The sequence below is a fragment of the Danio rerio genome, chromosome 11 (assembly GCF_049306965.1).
Source record: "Danio rerio strain Tuebingen ecotype United States chromosome 11, GRCz12tu, whole genome shotgun sequence".
Taxonomy (NCBI): Eukaryota; Metazoa; Chordata; class Actinopteri; order Cypriniformes; family Danionidae; genus Danio; species Danio rerio.
In genome coordinates this window covers 23,671,453-23,692,613 of record NC_133186.1, presented here as the reverse complement: position 1 = coordinate 23,692,613, position 21,161 = coordinate 23,671,453, and the positions used below count along the sequence as shown (strand labels likewise).

General features: G+C 40.0%; 2 protein-coding genes across 5 annotated transcripts in view; one reads left to right on the top strand and one right to left on the bottom strand.

Moving 5' to 3' along the window:
- Positions 1–210: 210 nt before the first annotated feature.
- On the bottom strand, positions 211–8,248 carry zgc:101564. The gene is given in 5 exon segments (NM_001013545.2): positions 211–1,109; positions 6,507–6,631; positions 7,412–7,489; positions 7,592–7,785; positions 8,120–8,248. Coding segments are annotated over 4 exon segments (444 nt in total). The 5' UTR covers positions 7,738–7,785; positions 8,120–8,248; the 3' UTR covers positions 211–1,014.
- Positions 8,249–9,407: 1,159 nt separating this feature from the next.
- The window catches only part of srgap2 (SLIT-ROBO Rho GTPase activating protein 2), a 181,332-nt gene continuing 169,578 nt past the window's right edge, over positions 9,408–21,161 (top strand). For 2 of the 4 annotated variants that reach the window (XR_012386792.1, XM_073915896.1), the window contains exons 1-2: positions 9,408–9,498; positions 11,307–11,750. Coding sequence is in view for 2 of the 4 variants with exons in the window: in XM_073915896.1 (XP_073771997.1) it covers positions 11,684–11,750 (67 nt within the window). In the remaining 2 variants the exon portion in view is untranslated. 4 annotated transcript variants of the gene reach the window in all.

Below are 21,161 nucleotides of genomic sequence, written 5' to 3'. Positions count from 1 at the left end.
GAGAAACACGAATGCAGCAGATCATTTACATACATTTCATATAACCTCAATTCTTAATTATGCCCATCTTAGCATTATTTTGCTTCGAGGGATTAATGCGAAACAAGAAAGCCCTGCCCCTACTCAGTATTCGGTTTGGGTTTAAAGTACATACATCAGCATACTAAAATAAAAAGTCTTAGCAACTTTGTTCACACAGACTCTAAACACTGTCCTCTTATATATTTTGTGCCTGTTAAGGAAACTCTAATGGGTAACTAGCAAAAATCCATTTTGTTAGCAAATCTGGCCCAAAATATATCAATTATAAGTAATGATATCCATCATGTCTTGAAGTGACTGTTTGTCATTTAATTTTCATGCAGATATATACTAATAAACCATTAAAACATGGTATGTCGGTTATTTACTCTATCTATCTATCTATCTATCTATCTATCTATCTATCTATCTATCTATCTATCTATCTATCTATCTATCTATCTATCTATCTATCTATCTATCTATCTATCTATCTATCTATCTATCTATCTATCTATCTATCTATCTATCTATCTATCTATCTACCTATATTTTTGACTAGCAGTGTAGCCATTTGATCGCCTTCCAAAAACTGCATTGGTACTGGAGCAAACAAGCTGTTTTAACACCTCAATTAACACTGCTGTTATTCTTCTGGAACAGCCTGAAACCATTGTGAATGCTGTATAGACACACAAGGAAACTTTTGTAAGTCTTAAAGTCCCATCACCATGTTTTGTGCTACTGCAACCGCAAAGCAAAGAAAACGGACACTTTTTTTTCTTTGGTAGTGGCACTCTGACATACTTAAATTAATATGAGATGAATGCCGAAAGAAAATAGCAGAAGCATGAATATGAAACAAGCTAGAAGGTAAAGTCATTTTCTGCCTTTTCCCAGTCAGCTAAAGTCAATTCACTGTGCTTTAAACGGAGATCTGTGAAAGCAAACTAGTTCGCTACCGTCAGAGTCTACTTGTTTTGGCCTGTGTTTCTATCTGAGGTACTCTTCTTCTGAGAAACTTTCCAAGCTCTCGTCATCACTGTCTTCAAGTTCTGGAAGATCTCCCCATAAGAGCAGGTTCTGCCCTATAAAAGAGACAGGCTTCTGTTAATAAATGCTTCAAACATAAAAACATACCAAAATATGTCCATCATATATTTATATTATTATTCTAATATTCTAACAAGATTCTAACATCTTTTCATTTTTTTTTAAGAAATTCTATGTTCACCAATGCTAATTGTAATTAAAAATGTTATCACAATAATAAATGGCTGTTTCAGTTTCATAATCATTGATTATTATCAATTTGATGCATCCTTTCTGAAAGGAAAATCTTAGAAAAAGAGAATTTACATCTTAGTTCTAAAAATGTATTTTAATATATTTTTAAAATATCAAGAACTGAGCAACATTTTGCTAAGTGTGCTTTTGTGTTGGTATCTTGGCTGCTTTAGGCCTGTCATGGATAATGAAAATGATCTGGGCCCTCATGTATGAAGACTTGCGTTGAATTCATACTAAAACATTGTGTATGCACAAAGCTGTAAATGTGCGTACGCAGTAAAAAATTCAGATGTATAAAACACTGCGTACGCAGAATCCCACACATATTCTCTTTGTACATCCGAATCAACGTAAAACTGAGCGCAAGAGAGCAAAACCCCTCCCTGCCTCCTCCCCCATGTGAATAAGGTAATGACTCTACTTTGGCAAGACCAAATAAAAAAGCAATGGCAAAAGCAAGCAAAAAGAGAAACTTTGAACACAATGTGAATTGGAGGTGCTCCTTTCGGAGGTAGACCGGAGAAAAACTGTTATTTGCAAGTTTGTCCTCCAGAATTAATAACAAAAAAAAAAAAATAAAAAAATCCAGTGGAACAGTTTAGCTGACATGGTTAACGCAGTGGGATCTGAACATCGCACTGTGAATAAATACATTGGGTCCAATATAAAGATGTAAAAATTTGTAGTGTCTATTTAGGCTAAGTGCAAATAGCAAACCCTGTTTGGAATGAGCTAGTTGAGTAATTCTCGTCCATCACCGTTTGATTGACAGAGACAACATAACTAAAGAAAGTGCGCATAGCTCGTAAAGCTCATGGCGACATGTTTGGACACGATCGATCATGAACTTGGTTCGAATCCAGCGTCTGATTAACTCATTCTTCTTTTCCCGCCATTTCAAATCAGATTGTCTACTCTTCATCACAAAGAAGACAAGTAGGAATCATTAATAAGTGTGTGTATTATGTTAAGCGCATTTGAGCATCACATTATTTGCACATTTTTTGAATGGAAATGTTTCTGATTCATGTGTGCAAATTCATCTTTAGAAGGTGTCTTTATAGCAATGTGCGTGCAGTTGATCGCTCCGATTACATTGGGAAAACCGAAGATCGCTGCTAATTGCGCTTTAATGTTTGCCTTGTCAACTGCATGGTATGGAAACCTATACCTGCTAGACATGCGGATAATCCCGTCCCTAACAGCTGCCATTGCACGGCTCAAAGATACTTTGTAGTGCAATTTAACACAACTGCCTCTAGGAGTCGCCAATGAAAATAAAACAAACACACACAACAAATGCACGGACGCCAGGGGTCCGTTCTTCGTACCTCGCTTAAATGATCTAAGATGATTTGGCAGATCCTGGATCTTTTAATCTTGATAACTGATCTCTCGCTAATTTGGTTCTTCAAACAAGTTCGCGAATCAGATTAGAATGTCTGGATGAACTGATCTGAGATCGCTGCGTGTGTTGTTAAGGACAGATCTATCGATCCTCGAAATCATGATCAGCAATGCAACGATTGGCTGACGGCACAGCAGCGTAATGACATCATCTGATTAATATTCAATTATCCATGTGAGCAAAATTACATCAAATTAGCAGTAAACGGCTTGTTAAATATGACACGCAGTAACTTCACATTTGTTGTGAGCTGCAGGCTTTACACTTTCATTTGTCAAGACAAGAGTATTCATCATGTATTTCAATGCAAATCAATGTATTTAGTTCTACATTTAGAAAAGATTTTCTTTATTATAGTACAGTTTTTTAATCGGTGTAAAGAATAACTGGTTGTTTCCAAAAGCATTTTGATATTGGTAAAGGCGCCTGCAACTTTTGTGAAGCATCAAATCACTGGCATATTAAAAGTCAAAACATGTTTATGACTGCATAAATGTATTATTGCTTTTAAAAAAAGTCACATATTGTGCATTTCTATTATACACAATTTGTACTAAAGCGATCTAAAAAGTTCATATCAATAAGTTTTCTCTTTGCACCACCAGGTGGCAGTCTTTGTATTTTAATTTCGAGGGTGCAGATTGCATACGTTTTATTAATATGTAAAACTTTATTTATTTTATTAATGACTATAACTTTATATATATATAGTTAAAAACTACTATTTTCCCAAGTGTATATAACTTTTACTGTAAGAAAATATCAGAACTCGGTACATACTTTCTGTATTATCTTTGCTTGAACTGAGCCGATCTAATCCTGTTTATATGATTTGAACCTGCTCCCGATCAGGTTTGACCTAGCAGATCTGTTGCCATGACAACAACTCTCGGATCAGCTTTGAAGAACGAAACGATCCTGGATCGTGTCAAATCGTCAATATCCAAATCCAGCTAACTGAGTAATCCACGTACGAAGAACGGACCCCAGATATGAAGTTGGTGTAGACCAACGCACAGTCTCACGTTCATTTAATCGTAGAGCTGCAGGGCGATATGGCAAAAACAATTATCACGATAATTTTTTTAATATCAGTCGATATCGATATATTTCACGATAAATGTAAAATCTTTAGATCTATCAAATATATAAGATTTTCAGCATGCAAATGGCTTTGTGCAGCTGATTTAACACATTTAGTGAAATATTTTAGCTGTCTGACAATATAAATAATAATATAATAAACAAAAGAACAATCTTAATTCAGCATTTACTGTTTAAGTTTTCAACAACCAAAGACATTACCTACAAGTTATTGTATATTATTATTCAACATCAAAAAAAAAAAAAAAAGGTTTGGAACGATGTGAGTTAAAGGTCACATAATTTTCAGTTTTGGATGAACTCTCCTTTCAATGGTGAGTATGGTGAATTTAGGGTAAAACATACTTTAATGTATTTATCTATTGATTGTTGATAACGCTTTTATCGATAGACCTTATCGATGACTGATTAAGCATGGACAATGTAAAGGTTTAGTTATGCTTTGCACTGTGAGACGCATCCACGCATTACATAATCAAGTGTGTGCAGTTTACTTATGCTGTCACCCTCTTGACATCCCATATTGCGGGATGCATAAACCCTTGTTATGCGCATATCTCCGATATATCCGCACGTGTTTTAACCAAATTTGTCTGACAGACTAGCACGAATAGGTCTATGCAGACTCTTAATTTACAAATCACGCATCACAACGAAAACATGCGGGAGCCAGCCGGGCAGCCTCTCCATTTACACAGCGAGCTACTGAGCGCCATCCAAGTTTATTCTTCCGAGCTAACCCACGAAATCTATCAGTGCTGCGAAAAGACTGTCTAGTTCATGCTGTTCGCGCTTAGTAAATGAATAAAAATGAAACCGTGAAAATAGTTTGATGGACTGTTTTGGCGCTAAAGCATATAGCGGGCTTGTGTTAAAGAGCTTTACCTCAGATGTTATTCGTTCCTCTTGTTTATGCTGTAGATATGACTAACAAAATATACATCAAAATTAAGTTACACATTATACAAAACGAAATTCGTTACAAAAAGATAAATTAAGGAAATATGTTTATATTTATTTAGTTCGTGTCCGCCTTAAACAACTGCAGGTGGATGATGCTTCGCTCCATGGAAAAAAAAAAGGATTTAATTAATGATCCACTGATCCTTTAAATATATAAAGGCTGGTTCTTTTACTGTCGATGAGGGACAATAGTGGTATTACAAATTTCAAAACAAATATCTTAACATTAAAAAGGAAACATAAGCTTGACATCAAAAAATCCTATTATTGTCGTAACAAATAAATGATGCAGCCTGTAGTTTACAGCAAGCATCAAGTGTTCATTGAGATGTGTTTGAGATTGTGTCGTCTGTCATATCTTTCGTCTGTCTTTTCGGGGGTTTTTTTCTCGTAAGGCACGGCTTTCAAAATTGATGACATGAACCTCCGCTGGGTAGCTGCGCTAATTTACCAGCACTTGTTTATGTCTGTAATTTCTTAGCATCTTCATAAGGGTGGTGTTGTTTTAAATGATGAAACAGGCTTGTGGTGTTGACTGCTTTTAATGACATGAGTCGTCTGCTCAGTTTGCGGTGCACGTTGATCTGTTTTGTTTCGGATAGCAAAAAACGAAGTAGCTCATGAAGTCTAGTGACGTTTTTTGTCAACATGATTCTGACCTTTTTACCTTATTTCTTTCTTACTCATTTAAGTGCAACTAACACTGTATGGGTGTAAACTTGTACACCGTGCGGCATCCGGAAGGGCAGGCTGCAAAATGCTTGCGCAACGTTACGCATAGTGCTTAAATATTATCGAGCAATTATCGAACTTATCGAATTATCATTATCGTTTTATTTAAAATTTTTATATCGTGATAATTATCGATATCGAATTATCGCCCAGCCCTATTTAATCGTTAGAAAATCCAAACGCGAGCTTGAAACCTGGCGTACGCAAAATTTTTGAGTGTACGCAGTGTTGAAACATGAGGCCCCAAGTGATTAATTAATTTAGAAATCAAGCAGCTTGCTGTCTTTATAAATGAATCATTGAATAAATTTGTCAAATGATTTATTCAAAACCAGATTCATACAGAAATGAAAAATTGCAGTTTTGTTTAATATCCACAGAGATAAATTCTTCAAAGAATTCTGCTCTTGACTTACTTTTTTTGTAGGCAAAACAGAACAAAAACAACCGTATTGTCTTTAAAATGTAAGTAAATATTAGGTTTTTGTTTATTGAAGACTTTAAATTGAATTGAATTGTGATTGTGCTCATGAAATGATATTAGGAAATCAAGAATATATCTTTCAAACTTAATTTCAATGGGGGGGGGGGGGGGGCACACAGCGAACTAGCATATTCAAATGTTAATTAATATAAAACTATGCAGATGGCACTATGTGGCGTGACAGAAATATGAACAGACTTGCAGCACTGGTATGCGTACCCTGATGGAAATCTATGTTTCGAATTGTAAAATGCATGCCAGTCATGGCACCAAGCTGCACATCTGGTGTACAACCCCCTAAATAGGCTTTACATGCAGTAAATGAGTTTGAACTCTCAAGTGAAATCTCAAGTTCAAATTGTTTTTTTTTTTTGCAATATACTCAATTTAAGATCAATTTACTAAATCGCATGTTGTTAAAATAATTAAAATATATTCTATGTCAATAAATATTGCACACCCCTACTCTGAACACAGTCAAAAATTTTGCCTCATGTGTCAAACCTGTTGCATCCAGTCTATTGATGGTGGACACGGCCTCACTGTTGAACATCCAGAAGTGACCATTGTTACAGGACAGCAAGCAGGGTTTGCATGGGGCCACCACGTGATATCCCACAACATTCCCACTGAATGTGCAGAAAGAGCCAGACAAAAAACACCTGATTCAAATGCTTTGTCAAACACAATAAAACAGAACAACAAATTGCTCAGTTCAAACAAACAATGGACTAAACAATACAGCTAAAACAGCAAAACAACATATTTTGTTTTGTACAGCTTCAAGTCTAAATATGTATAAACCAAATAGTTTTTTATATTGTACTCTGTAAAAAAAATTGCACAAGTCCTTAATGTTGTTTCAACACAAATCGATTAAAGTCAACTTACTTGGTTTTATAAATTTTAGTTGATTGAACATAAAACAATTAAGTTATCCCAGAAAAACCCTCAAGACTTGTTGATTAAGCTCATTATAAATAAATAACTACAACAAGCAACACAAATATTTTTAGTGCGCTAAAGTCTCACCATTCAGAAAACAATTTAAAAATGAATATGATTAAATATGATTTGATGATATGATGATTTTTTTTTGCAGAAACTGATACTTTTAAAAGTAGATATTATAACATTTAAAAAATACTAAATACGGTATTTATATGAAAAAGAAATCTTTGACACTGCATATCACTTAATAGATGACCAGATACAAGTCAGACTAAGTATGCGGATTAAAGACATTTTATACATTTCAATTGCATTGAACTTGCTTTCCACGTATATAACATCAAAATGAGACATTTAATATTTAACCTACATATTGTCTTAATAAACTATTAAAAACCAACCATGAACACTAGTTACCACTAGGAGAAAACAAAAGTTAGTTATAAAGATGTCTTTACCATTTCAAACAAGCAATATCTCTTAATTTGCATTTGCAGCTTTCAGTGGAATAGCAGCTTGCCACAAAATCAACTGTCCTAAGTAGGGAAAAGAAGCACAGTTTTGTTTATAAGCAAAACACTATATTGATCATTAGAAATAATGTTTTGTGAAGATTTCTGTGATGAAGGAAGCCTCACCTATTTGGTGGTATGTCGGTTGAGAATAGCTCTATTTCCGTATCAGCCAAAAGCACTGCTTTCATCCCTCTGGTACACAGCAGACTGTCACAGTATATACAGTTGATTTGCGTCACGCACTTATTCTTGAAATTTGAAGTAGACATTGTAGAAGTGAGCTTTTCTCGGGTACAGCTCCTAGCAAAACGCAGCTCCTGTTGATTTAAAACGACAATAGAGAGTCGATCAGCATCTGAACTGAAGGCTACAGCAGCAGATGTTTGAACAGACGTTCTGCACCTGTCTGGCTAACTAGCTTTAGCCTTGTTTTACCTAAATTGCGTTAGCAATGTTTATAACTAAGAGAAGTAAAATTACAAAAACGAAAACCTTAGAATAATAGCACGAATGAAAATCACAGCAATTCCTGTCTATTTCACTCTTCTGTTATGATCCAGAAAAGCGTTGTCTTTATTGTTATCAGAGCGCTAGCTAGCTAAGTAAAATATAAATGTTTTATAACCAAGCATGCCATAAAATCGTTCTTACCTTTAATGATATCAGATCTTTTTAGATCTAGGCGGCAAATAAACACATTGTACTAAGTTACAGTAAAATTCTCTATCGCTACAACTGGGCTTAGATTGCTAAGCTACGTTTGTTTACGTCCGCGTCGAAGCGGATATGCACTTCCTGAGACATTTTCAAACAGCCTGTTCTCTGACGCTGATTGGTTCCAAATTAGCATGTCTCATGCGTGATTGGCCAGCTCCAATTCCTTTGGTGATTGGTTGAAGTGCTTTTCCGCAAACCACAGAACCGCCTAGGGGAAGTACGACTCATTTCTGAAAATCGGTTCTTTCGAACGACTCGTTTCAAAAAGCGATTCAGTAATTATTATGCTCACACCTGGTTCCTGACATCCCGTTGTGGTATATTATATCTTCAAAGCCAAATGTAGGTACAAATTGGTCTTTATTACGTTTATACCCATATCAAATAATAGTGTTTGGTGTGATACCCTGTGTTGTAATTCAGTTGCAGCAACTAATTTAGCTTATAAAGTGTGTTTTAATCACACATTCATCTTATGATATATTAATAGATAAATTCTTGTACATCTCTTGGTTAAAGAATATTTGCGTGATTCATTAATCATTATGCTTATGTAATAAAGTGATTCACTTAACTGCAACAGTGTAATTCAAAGTGATTGTTCTTCTATAGTTTGTTGTCTAGCCAGCCTGAAACATTGAAATTAATCATGATAACCTACAATTTTCCATGGAAAATTGTTTGCCCCCACATTTGATCACTGCATACCATAACGTTTAAGTCATAAACGTTATATAGACTGAATAACGCGATTATTTGAATAAATCGTTTAGCTCGATGCTGTGCATGAAGAACTGTTTAGAATGTGAACCGACTCAACTGATTCAATTGAAAGATTCGACTCATAAAAAGGATTCTTTCAATCAGACATCGCAAAAATACAACAATGTGAAAAACGACAATTTTATATGCTAATTGTTATTTCTTTAATCATTAACGAAGACATAGATACACTCACATGAAATAAATAAATATAAATATAATAGTCAAAGGAAAGTAAATCACTACTTACAATTACAATGTTTACAATTATTGCTATCACTTAAACTTACTAAATCTATAAACTGTGTTGTGCTTGTGATATGAGACAATATTAATCCCCTCAAAATTGTCTCTTTAATGGTCAGTTTGATAGATTCATGTCGTGTTCAAGTGTTTCAGCCAATGACAATAGAAGGGGGTTGTTCTTTCTCTTCCATGAAAAGAGGCGGGGTTTGAGTTTGGGAAAATTCAGTGAATAGCGTAACAACAAGTCTTGGGGGAGAAATCTGGTATATGAAAGCTGTTTTTAGACATGGAAATCGCATTTTAAGGTAAGTGGATTATCGATTTAATGCAACAGTTTATGATTCGGGCACATAAGGACTCGAGAAAGCTTCGCTATCGTCCGGATGAAATGCAGGGATCTCCTTGAGGAAAGCCCTAAACTATTCCGAGAGTCACCAGGGGCCTCTCTGCTTTTCACATCACGACAAACTCCCTCCTAGTTGCACATTGCCTCTTCCTTTTAAGGACTAATGATTTAAAGTTTTCTCCGATCCTGCAGCTTTTTTGGCTGACAGTATTTAAACGTGCATCACATGATATGAGCAAGTTAAAGTACTCTTTATCATCTTTTAAAGACCTCAGCTATTTTAAACACATTTGTTTTAAGCTGCTATTCTATAATAACAGTGATCTCGTCTTGATAAGTTGATAGGTCAAAGATAATCTTTTTGATTACCTTATAGCCTAAATAAAATCATAAATGGCTGTTTTCCTCCACACTTATGACACTGTTACTACAAAATTTTTGTGTTTTGTGTTTTTGTTGCCATGGTGTTGTGCAAAAAGTGCTGTTATGTGTAAATTTTTTTGGGGAAATGCTACTGTTATGAAAAACAAATGCCAGGAATATATTGCTCATGCAGATGAACAGGAAATATGAGCTTTAAAATGTCTCATTTTGGCAATTAATAATTTAAGGCCTTAAAATGAGAGCAGAAAGTAAATTAATAAATAAGATATTAAATCTTGCATGTATTGCAAACACCATATCTTTCTCAATATTTTTCCAAATACCCTTATCTTAACTTCCCTAACGCATGATACATTTACTTAAGATTCTAAATTAATAAGTACTTTTTTAAAATGATTGATTTAAGCTGATTTAAAAAAAGGCCATGGATGGAATTATATATATTTACCATAAGCTCACTTTATTTGGACTAGTTTTACATAAATCAAAGCTTACATTGTTGTGTCATTTTATTTCATAAGTAATATCTTCTTTAAAAAAAGAATTTAACAGGTATCTCCACCAGAAAACAAGACAAAAGTACAGATAAAGAACACATAGTTTGGAGTGTCATCGGAAGATAGACAAAGTTATTTCCATGTTTTATCTTTTCACAAAGTTATTCAAAAATAAGCAGTTTTTTTAACAAAAGCCTTAGGGTTGCATTTGATTCAAATTATTGATTTATTTGTCTTTACTTGGTCTTTGAATCATTTTGACTCATGAAGTATTCATTCATTAATACTAAGTATAATCATTAAGTATTAAATTCATAAGTCATCTAATAAATCTTGCATGCATTGCAAAATGAATATCTTCCACAATATTTTTCCAAATACACATATCAAATCTTTCCCAACGCATGCATGATACATTTACTTGAGATGCAGAATAAATAAATACTTTTTAAATGATTGATTTAGGCTGATTTATTAAAGACCATGGTAGAAATTATATATATCTATTAAAATGTTATATTAATTATATGCTTAAAATGTTATAATTACCTTCATTAAACCTATTACTCATGCATTATTAAAGGCTTATAAAGTAAACATGTAAGGTCAAGATTTGCATGCGTGAGTTTGCTTTATCATGCACTACTGATGTAAATAAATATGACCATTCATCAGTTATAATATCAGATTTCAAGTTCACACTTTGCATTTAATCATGTTACATTTAATCCCCAAAACATGGTCTGTTTGTAAAGAGGAGCTCCAACCCACCTCTATTTTTCAACAAACGAAACAAAACGAAAATATTTTTGAGGAAGTTTACTGGAAGGAAGTAGTCTTTAGAAATCTGATCCGCTGAACTTTTCTTTGCCCTGTGTGTGCCCAGTGTGATGCTGGGAAATCCTATCCATGCCTTCATTTAGCTCTGAGGAGACTCACTCACACGTCTGACCGCCGGAGGAAAGACTGAAACTTTTGAAGACGCTGCGTCTGGTCGTGGGGATCCAGTGTGAGTGGACGGTGGGATGAAACTCTTCTCTTGCTTCATTCCTCTGCTGTTACGGACATATTACTCTACCTTGGAAGCCATCGGCAGCTCTTGACTAATAATGCGGCGTGATTGATCATCGACAGGAGACAATACCCATCCACTGCTTTCCATTCCCACATATTCGCTGGATATCTGTAGACGAAGTGCGGGCGAAGAGGCTTTTGTTCTGCGGTGTTTCTCGCTGTGACGGGACTTATTGTGTTTAGATCAATATGACGTCTCCTGCTAAATTCCGAAAGGACAAGGAAATTATAGCCGAATATGAAACGCAAGTTAAAGGTAAGTGAAATGTGTCGCTTTATGTTGCATTTTCACTCGGTTCACCTTTGTGTTACGTGGTGGCTAGGTTACAGTGTATTTCTATATGAGCACAGCTGGTGCAAACCCTGTCGTATTACTGCAGAAAACGCTATTTATTTGAGTTTGTGAGAAACAATGCTAGCGCTTCTCCACATGTGGCAACGGAATGATAGATGTGCGATCGGTCAGTCAGTCAGTCAGTCAGTCGCCTAAAGCTATATTGTCTGTAGATACACAACTTAAACCGTTTATAACAACGCTTTTACTTTAAAAATGCATTAATGTGTGATTAATGTTACGTTTGTGCTGTGTTGTACTGTTTTCCCTCATTCAGCTTGTGTAGGTTGTACGTATAGACAAGGCAGGGCGTTTTCTTTTGCCCTGCGTGTCTCTATGAGCTGGTGCGGTGCTGTTCAACCTATTGATTTTTTAAAAGTCAGGTTAGCTGACATTGATGTTTTACAGTAGTTCATGGACTAAGTAACACGTTTAAAATACGTTTTGAGTTTAATCTGACTTAACACAATCGTATTTTGGCAGCACTGACGGCGAGTGAAGTAAAGGTGTGATGCTTGATGACAGTTCGGTTATGACTGTGTAACCTCATATGTTATTCATACTACACTGTGGTAACAGTTAATGTGAGTGTTAGTTTGGAAGCCGTTCACTTGTTTTTAAGTAGTAGCACACTGTGTTTTTTTTACAAAGTAATTGTAACTACTGCACATTTCTTCACTTACACATAATGCATGTAGCCTACGTAACGCGTGTTTTTGTCTCAGGATTTTCGTTCCCATAAACACTTGTCTGGTGAGGTAAAATAAAGCTGCTTTTAATTGAAAGACGAATTGAACGATTCACTTCATTAGTGGAGCTCCCTATCACGTTATACGCGCTGTTGTGTGTGCCTGTTCTTTTGTGTGTTTGCCGGCCACTGGCACTATGAATAGTGCATTTGAGCAGCTCTGCCTGTTGCTGCTGAGTGTGGGGAAAATCTCCTTTAATAAGAGTCAGTGAGTTTCTCATCTTTGAGTTCTGTTCAAGAAGGTCATTGTGACATAAATATTGCTAAACAGAGCATGAGCATGGTTTAGGGTGTCAAAATGTAAGCTTTGCATGGATTGAAATGTGGCTAAAATCAGCTTAGACTAACCTAAGCTGGTCTTCCAGCCTGGTTATAAGGCTGGTTTAGAGTGGTTTGGGCTAATTCCCAGATAACCAGACTGGGAATATCTTAAACCATGAGACAAACAAATCATCTTTGTTTGAAGGTTGTTGTTAGTTTCATCAGTGGCGATATAGATACACATTTGGATTTTTCATTTGTATGTATCGTCATCAATTTAAAATGATGTTTTCCAGGTCAACAGTAATAAAAATTAACCTTTTTAGAGGAAGAGGTCTGTACTCGCTGAAATTCTACTCACCCTCCAGTTGCTGTAAACCTGTTTAAGTTTATTTTTATTTTCAATGCAAAAGAAGATGAAGAATGTTGGAAAAGCAGAAGCTTCACTTTCATATATTCATTATTTATCTTTATTTCAATAGCGCTTTTACAATGTAGATTGTGTCAAAGCAACTTAACGTAGAAGTTCTAGTAAATTGAAAATGTGTCAGTCCAGTTTTCAAAATTAAAGTTCAGTTTAGTTCAGTTCAGTGTGGTTTAAATTTCACTGCTGAAAGTCCAAACACTGCAGAGCAAATCCATTAATGCACAGCTCCACAAGTCCTAAACCAAGCAAGTCAGTGGCGAGAAACAAACTTCACCGATTGGCGAAAGTGAAGAAGAAAAAAAAGCCTAGAGAGAAACCAGGCTTAGTTGGGCACAATCATTTCTCCTCTGGCCAAATGTCTCATGCAGAGCTGTAGTTTAGGCACTAGAGGCTGGAGAATGCTGAAAGTTCATCAAAGAGAAGCTGCAAGTGTGAGTAGGTCACCAACGGGTGTTTAAACTGCCCACTGGATCAATGCAAAGACTTGTCTGTCACTGGGGTCTTTCAGGAATATTTTGTCTTGCTATTGCTGTAAATAGCTTCCACATTCCAACATTTTAAATATATTAAATATATTCTTAAAAATGAAATTTTTGGGAAAGAAAGTTTGGGAGCTGCTTGAGGTTGAGCAAATGAGTAAATTGATCTGACTAAATCAATTTGAGCTAACAGTACACTCAGTCATTGATAAGTCCTACAAAATACTGAATACAAATGCTCAACTAATGGATTTTTAAATAGAGGACCAATGACAAATGGCAAAAAGTAATGGAAATTAATTGGCAAGTGAATGGACACCCAAGTTGTCACACTCTCTTTTTAGGAACTGGCATTTTTAAAAATCTTTGTTACTACATTTACATAATTTTTTATCTGTGTTTAGCAGATGATGGCATTTTAAAGAGAATGAATAATGCTTTAACTTGCATCATCATCTCTCATGCAAAGAGAGACTTTTGTTTCAGTTTATAAAATAAATATGAATCTATAAACCTGATATTAATTTTGCAGTATTGTTTTTCCTCCGATTTCTCTCTGGATCCTGTGTCACATCACTTTCTCTTGCCAGTTTTAACCCCCAGCCTCCCCCTCATGTGGATCCTTATTACTTTGCCATGCCTTAAGAATGCTTGTAGATCATTTCGCTCAATATTCTTGAGTTGACAGGAACTGGAAAGAAACAATAATAAGCATGATTTCTTCTCCCTGGAATAACGGTTGAAAAATGGCCTAGATTTGGAAAGCATCACTGATTTGGATAAATAATCTGTCATGAATTAGTGGCAGAAGGAAGCGGTAATTGCTTGGTGATCCATTTCTGCAGAGGCAACCAGACATGAGGAGAAAAGTCTGAAATTGGAGAAGTCACAGAGAGAGACATCAAAGCTGCATACACTTCTAAGTGGATTATCATTAATTAACATCAGCTCGATGCGAAACATACAGTTTTCCATCGAAATCATGTTCGTATGTTCCCAATGCCCTGAAGTTGGTACTGCTATCTTAAGCTGTTTAATCCAGTAAAACATCTCCCGCAAACAAAATCTAGAAACATCTGACTCTAATCTACAAATCTCAATACCATTGCATCTCCATTTTATAAGAAGGAATCATAATTGAAATAAACTCATAGACCCATTGACGGCTCAGAGACTCTCGTAGTCGAATAAGCTGAAAGACACTGAAAAATGGGCTTGATTTTTTTCTAAGGGCTGGCAGGAAATGTACAGCTGCATTTTTCACCACAGCTGGTTGGAAGGATTGGATAATGTAGCTATAATCCCTCAGACATGGGGAGTGAGTCTGTCAAGCAACTGAAAAGTGACTATGCATATAAGAGCTGTGGGAAACAGCATGATTGACTGCTCTAATTGTCATCTGCATAAAAAAAAAACATCCTATAAGATTCGTTGCCCTCTCATTATGTTTTGTGCCTGATGTATTCATTTTTTATGTTTTATTTTACTTTTTTGAATAATGTACATTGCAAAAACAGTACAAAGAAAAGCAAATTGTAAAACAAATAGGGATTATTTGTGCCTGATGTATTTTTAATCACACAAATAAGGGCTGCACGATATTGGAAATAAAATCGGCATTGCAATATTTAGTTTTTCAGTGATAAACTGTCAGGAAGAAACCACAGATTCAATATGCAGGTGAAGATTTATTTTAACTTCAAAAATCAAAAATGCCTCAGACAGAGGATCAAAAATATAAAAGAAAAAGCACTGAATAAAAAGGGTAATTCAGGCAGCAGTAACTAGTACTGGACTGTAGTTCAATTGAATGTCCACAAGGTGGCGGACTCGTGGAGGTGGTGAGTATCCAGGCTTAGTGGGCGGAGCAGCCGGAAGACGAGCAGCTGCAGGTGGCCGGATGTCGGCAGGCGATGGAGTCCGAGCGCCCCAAGCAATGACACCGAAGATAGCCTGACAGGGCAGAAGAGAGATGAGCAGAGAGGGCGAACGAAAACCGAAACTAATCTCTATGGAGCCAGATAGATAACGTTACACAAGACAAGACAGGATAAACGCGGGTCTAGAGCGAGTGAACTCGCGAAACACACAAGACGGTCTGACAAAGACAAGGAGGCAAGCGGGAATTAAATAGAGGAGAAGATCAAGGAGCTACAGGTGACAATAATTGTTTAATAAGTGAATAACAAGGAGGTGGGGAAAAGGAAACACTGACGGAAGAGCACATGGCGAACTGTCAAAACAAAGAGCATGTGCTCCGTGACGAAACATGAAGGCGACACGCAAGAAAACAAAATCACAAACAGGTAGGTCTAACACACTCCTCACATTACCCCCCCCCCCAGAAGCGCCTCACGGCGCCTCTAGAGGGGGCTCACCTCGTCGCCGACGAAATTCCCCGATCAGCGACTGGTCCAGAATATCCCGAGCCGGAATCCAAGACCTCTCCTCCGCACCATAGCCCTCCCAGTCCACCAGATACTGAAAGCCCCGGCCCCGGCGTCTCACATCAAGAAGCCTCCTCACCGTATAGACCGGAACGCCATCTACTAGACGAGGAGGAGGAGGGGCCGGGGAATGACCAATAGGATTAAGTTGGGACCGGAACACAGGCTTGACCCTGGATACATGAAAAACAGGGTGAACCCGACCAAGAGTGCACGGAAGCTTGAGCTGTACTGTCACCGGACTCAAGACCTTAGTGATCTGATATGGCCCTATGAACCTGGGTGCCAGCTTGCGAGAAGGCACCCGGAGAGGTAGGTCCTTAGTAGATAGCCAAACCTTTTGACCACAAACAAAAGGCGGAGCAGTGGTCCGGTGACGGTCAGCCGCCGCTTTGGTCCGTCTGGAAGCCTGGGCCAAGGCCTCCTTAGCCCTCTTCCAGGTGCGGCGACACCGACGAACGAAGGCAAAGGCAGACGGGACCGCGGCATCGGGCTCCTGAGCAGGGAATAAAGGGGGTTGATAACCAACAGAGCAATGGAAAGGGGACATACCTGTTGAAGCAACTGGCAAGGAATTGTGGGCGTATTCGACCCAAGATAGTTGCTGACTCCAGGTACCCGGATTCTGTGACACCAAGCAGCGGAGAGTTCTTTCAAGATCCTGGTTGGCTCGCTCAGTCTGCCCATTGGTCTGGGGGTGAAAACCTGAAGACAGACTCGTAGAGGCCCCGATCTGTCTGCAGAACTCTTTCCAAAACCGAGAGACAAATTGAGGCCCTCTGTCAGAGACCACATCCATAGGAAGGCCATGTATCCGAAAGACCTGGTCAATCACAACCTGAGCAGTCTCTTTGGCGGATGGAAGTTTGGGTAAGGGGATAAAATGGGCAGCCTTAGAGAAGCGGTCCACCACTGTCAACACAACGGTGTTACCTCTCGATGGGGGTAAGCCAGAGACAAAATCAAGGGCAATGTGTGACCAGGGGCGAGAGGGAATGGGGAGGGGTTGTAACAGACCAATGGGCGGCTGATTAGAAGTCTTATTCTGGGCACATACTGCACAAGCCAACACAAACTGCTTGGTATCTTGGGCCATAGACGGCCACCAAAATCGCTGTTGAATGGTAGCCAGCGACCTCCGGATTCCTGGGTGACAGGCTACTCTGGATTCATGACCCCACTGGAGGACTTCCGGTCTTAGCCGAATTGGCACAAACAGGCGACCCCCCGGACACCCTTCCGGTGTTTCCCCTCCTTGACCGGCCTCTCTCACCCGCCGCTCGACGTCCCAAGAGAGAGACCCCACCACCACTCCTCTCGGGAGGATGGCTACTGGGGTAGCATTCTCTCCAGGGACGTCGAATAGCCGGGAGAGAGCATCAGGTTTGATGTTCTTGGATCCCGGCCGGTACGAGAGGGAAAAGGTAAATCGACCAAAGAAGAGTGCCCAGCGAGCCTGACGGGAATTCAATCTTTTGGCTGAACGGATATATTCTAAATTTTTATGATCCGTCCAGACCAAGAATGGGTGTGCTGCTCCTTCCAACCAGTGGCGCCACTCCCCCAGGGCCAGCCTGACAGCCAGCAACTCTCTGTTACCTATGTCATAGTTTCGTTCGGCTGGGCTCAGGCGGTGGGAGAAGAAGGCACAAGGATGCACCTTCCCATCCCTAAGGGACCGCTGAGAAAGGACCGCGCCTACCCCCACTTCAGAAGCATCCACCTCAACAATAAACTGCCGTTCAGGATCTGGAAGAGAAAGAACAGGAGCAGTGATGAAACGGGACTTTATAACATCAAAGGCCTCCTGAGCTCGACTGTTCCATATGAACGGTACCTTAGGAGAGGTGAGAGCTGTTAAGGGTGCAGCGACCGAGCTGAAGTTCCGGATGAATCGCCTATAGAAGTTGGCGAACCCCAAGAACCGCTGCAGAGCCTTTCTAGAGTTGGGGATTGGCCACTCGGCCACGGCCCTTACCTTAGCAGGATCAGCCTTGATTCCCTCCGTCGAGACAATATGCCCCAGGAACGAAACAGACTTAGTGTGGAACACGCACTTCTCCGCCTTGACATAAAGCTGGTTCTCCAGCAGCCGCTGCAGCACCTGTCGAACATGCTGAGTGTGTACCTGCTTGGAAGGGGAAAAGATGAGGATATCATCAAGGTACACAAAGACAAATCTATTCACCATGTCTCTCAGCACGTCATTGACCAGGGCCTGGAAGACAGCCGGGGCATTAGTGAGCCCGAATGGTAGGACCCGGTATTCAAAGTGTCCCGTGGGTGTGTTAAATGCGGTCTTCCACTCATCCCCCTCACGTATCCGGACCAAGTGATAGGCGTTGCGGAGGTCTAGCTTAGTAAAGACCTTGGCTCCCTGCAATAACTCAAAGGCAGAAGACATCAAAGGCAGAGGGTACCTGTTCTTAACAGTGATGTCATTAAGACCTCTGTAGTCAATGCAAGGACGCAGAGAGCCATCCTTCTTTTTAACAAAGAAGAACCCAGCCCCAGCCGGGGAGGAAGAGGGACGGATGAGGTCGGCTTTTAAAGACTCTTGAATGTACCTGTCCATGGCCTCTCTTTCCGGACGTGAAAGGGAATACAACCGACCCCTGGGCGGAGAAGAGCCTGGGAGGAGCTCGATGGCACAATCATATGGTCGGTGGGGAGGTAAGGAAGTAGCACGGGACTTGCTGAAGACCTGACGCAGATCGTGATATTCCGACGGGACTCCGGAGAGATCTACAGCTTCGACCTGCAACACATGAGAAACAGAACCAGAACACGGGGCAGGACCAAGACACAAAGCAAGACAAGACGGACTCCAAGATAACACAGAACTAGTTGACCAATCAACATGAGGATTGTGTTTGGTTAGCCACGGGTGCCCCAATACTACAGGAGCACTCGGGGAGTCAAATAAATATAAACTAATATCCTCACGGTGATTGCCAGAAATAATTAAACTTACAGAAGGAGTGGAATGGGTGATGGAGGTGATGGTAAGACCATTGAGGGAGCGGACAGTGATAGGAGAGGAAAGAGGGATAGCCGGAATGCCCCAGGACTCAGCGGTGGTGCTGTCTAAAAAATTGCCCTCGGCTCCGGAGTCGATCAGGGCAGAGCACGAATGGACGACATCTCCGAATTGTAGAGAGGCTGGCAGTGAGGTACGGTATGTGGGGGTGTCAGAGCAAGGGATAGTGCCCACCAGAATCCCCCGTACTACTGGTGAGCGGGGGCTTTTAACGGACACCGGACAGCCTGATGACCCGGTTTCCCACAGTACAGGCACAAGCCCCTAGCCAACCGATGTCGTTTCTCCTGTGTGGTTAGCCGCAGATGCCCCAACTGCATCGGCTCCTGATCCGGAATGGGAGGAGGGGTGTGGAGCAAGTTTGAAAAGCCCTCCTCAGCCCTCCAGGAGGAACGGGTCGCTCGCCGATGTTGGCGGCGGCGGAGGCGGCCCTCAACACGGAGAGCAAGGTCAACCAGGGCGTCGAAGTCATGAGGGAGGTCATGAGTGGCGATTTCGTCCTGAATCTCATCATCCAGACCGTCCCGGAACCTCGCTCGGAGAGCTGCTTCGTTCCAAGCGCAGACCGCTGCTAGGGTCCTGAATTGAACAGAGTAGTCAGTCACTGAACGCCCGTTCTGGCTTAGCTGGGCCAAAAGAGAAGCTGCCTCATCCCCGTGAGCTGACCGATCGAACAGCTTGGTCATCTCATTACGAAAGTCATCAAAAGTGGCACAAAAGGCAGCACGTGCATCCCACACAGCGGTGGCCCAGTCTCGGGCCCTGCCCTTAAGAAGTGTAATCACAAATGCCACTCTGGACTCCTCAGTGGCGTAACGGCGTGGCTGGAGAGCGAAGACCAGTGAACACTGAGACAAGAAAGATCGGCAGGAGTTGGGGTCCCCGTCATATTGTGGTGGACAATTAGCGTGCGGCTCATGATCAGGGTGGAGAGGGAAGGCTGCCTGCCTACCGGCTCTGAGGTTTAGCTGTAGATCCTGGACTAGATCATTGAGTTCCGCAACACGAGCCGTCAGAAACTCAACCTCTTGTGAAGTGGCAGTTAATTGAGTAGCCTGTTGTCCTAGGAGAATGCCCTGCTGGGTCACTGCATTTCTCACTTGATCTGCACCTGCTGAATCCATAACTGGTCAGACCGTTCTGTCAGGAAGAAACCACAGATTCAATATGCAGGTGAAGATTTATTTTAACTTCAAAAATCAAAAATGCCTCAGACAGAGGATCAAAAATATAAAAGAAAAAGCACTGAATAAACAGGGTAATTCAGGCAGCAGTAACTAGTACTGGACTGTAGTTCAATTGAATGTCCACAAGGTGGCGGACTCGTGGAGGTGGTGAGTATCCAGGCTTAGTGGGCGGAGCAGCCGGAAGACGAGCAGCTGCAGGTGGCCGGATGTCGGCAGGCGATGGAGTCCGAGCGCCCCAAGCAATGACACCGAAGATAGCCTGACAGGGCAGAAGAGAGATGAGCAGAGAGGGCGAACGAAAACCGAAACTAATCTCTATGGAGCCAGATAGATAACGTTACACAAGACAAGACAGGATAAACGCGGGTCTAGAGCGAGTGAACTCGCGAAACACACAAGACGGTCTGACAAAGACAAGGAGGCAAGCGGGAATTAAATAGAGGAGAAGATCAAGGAGCTACAGGTGACAATAATTGTTTAATAAGTGAATAACAAGGAGGTGGGGAAAAGGAAACGCTGACGGAAGAGCACATGGCGAACTGTCAAAACAAAGAGCATGTGCTCCGTGACGAAACATGAAGGCGACACGCAAGAAAACAAAATCACAAACAGGTAGGTCTAACACACTCCTCACATAAACATTTGATATGAAATATAATTCACTGAATAGATTGAATAACTCTTTTTTTAAAATAATTTATTATTTCAGATTGATAAGGGTGATTGTATAGGGGAGTACATCGG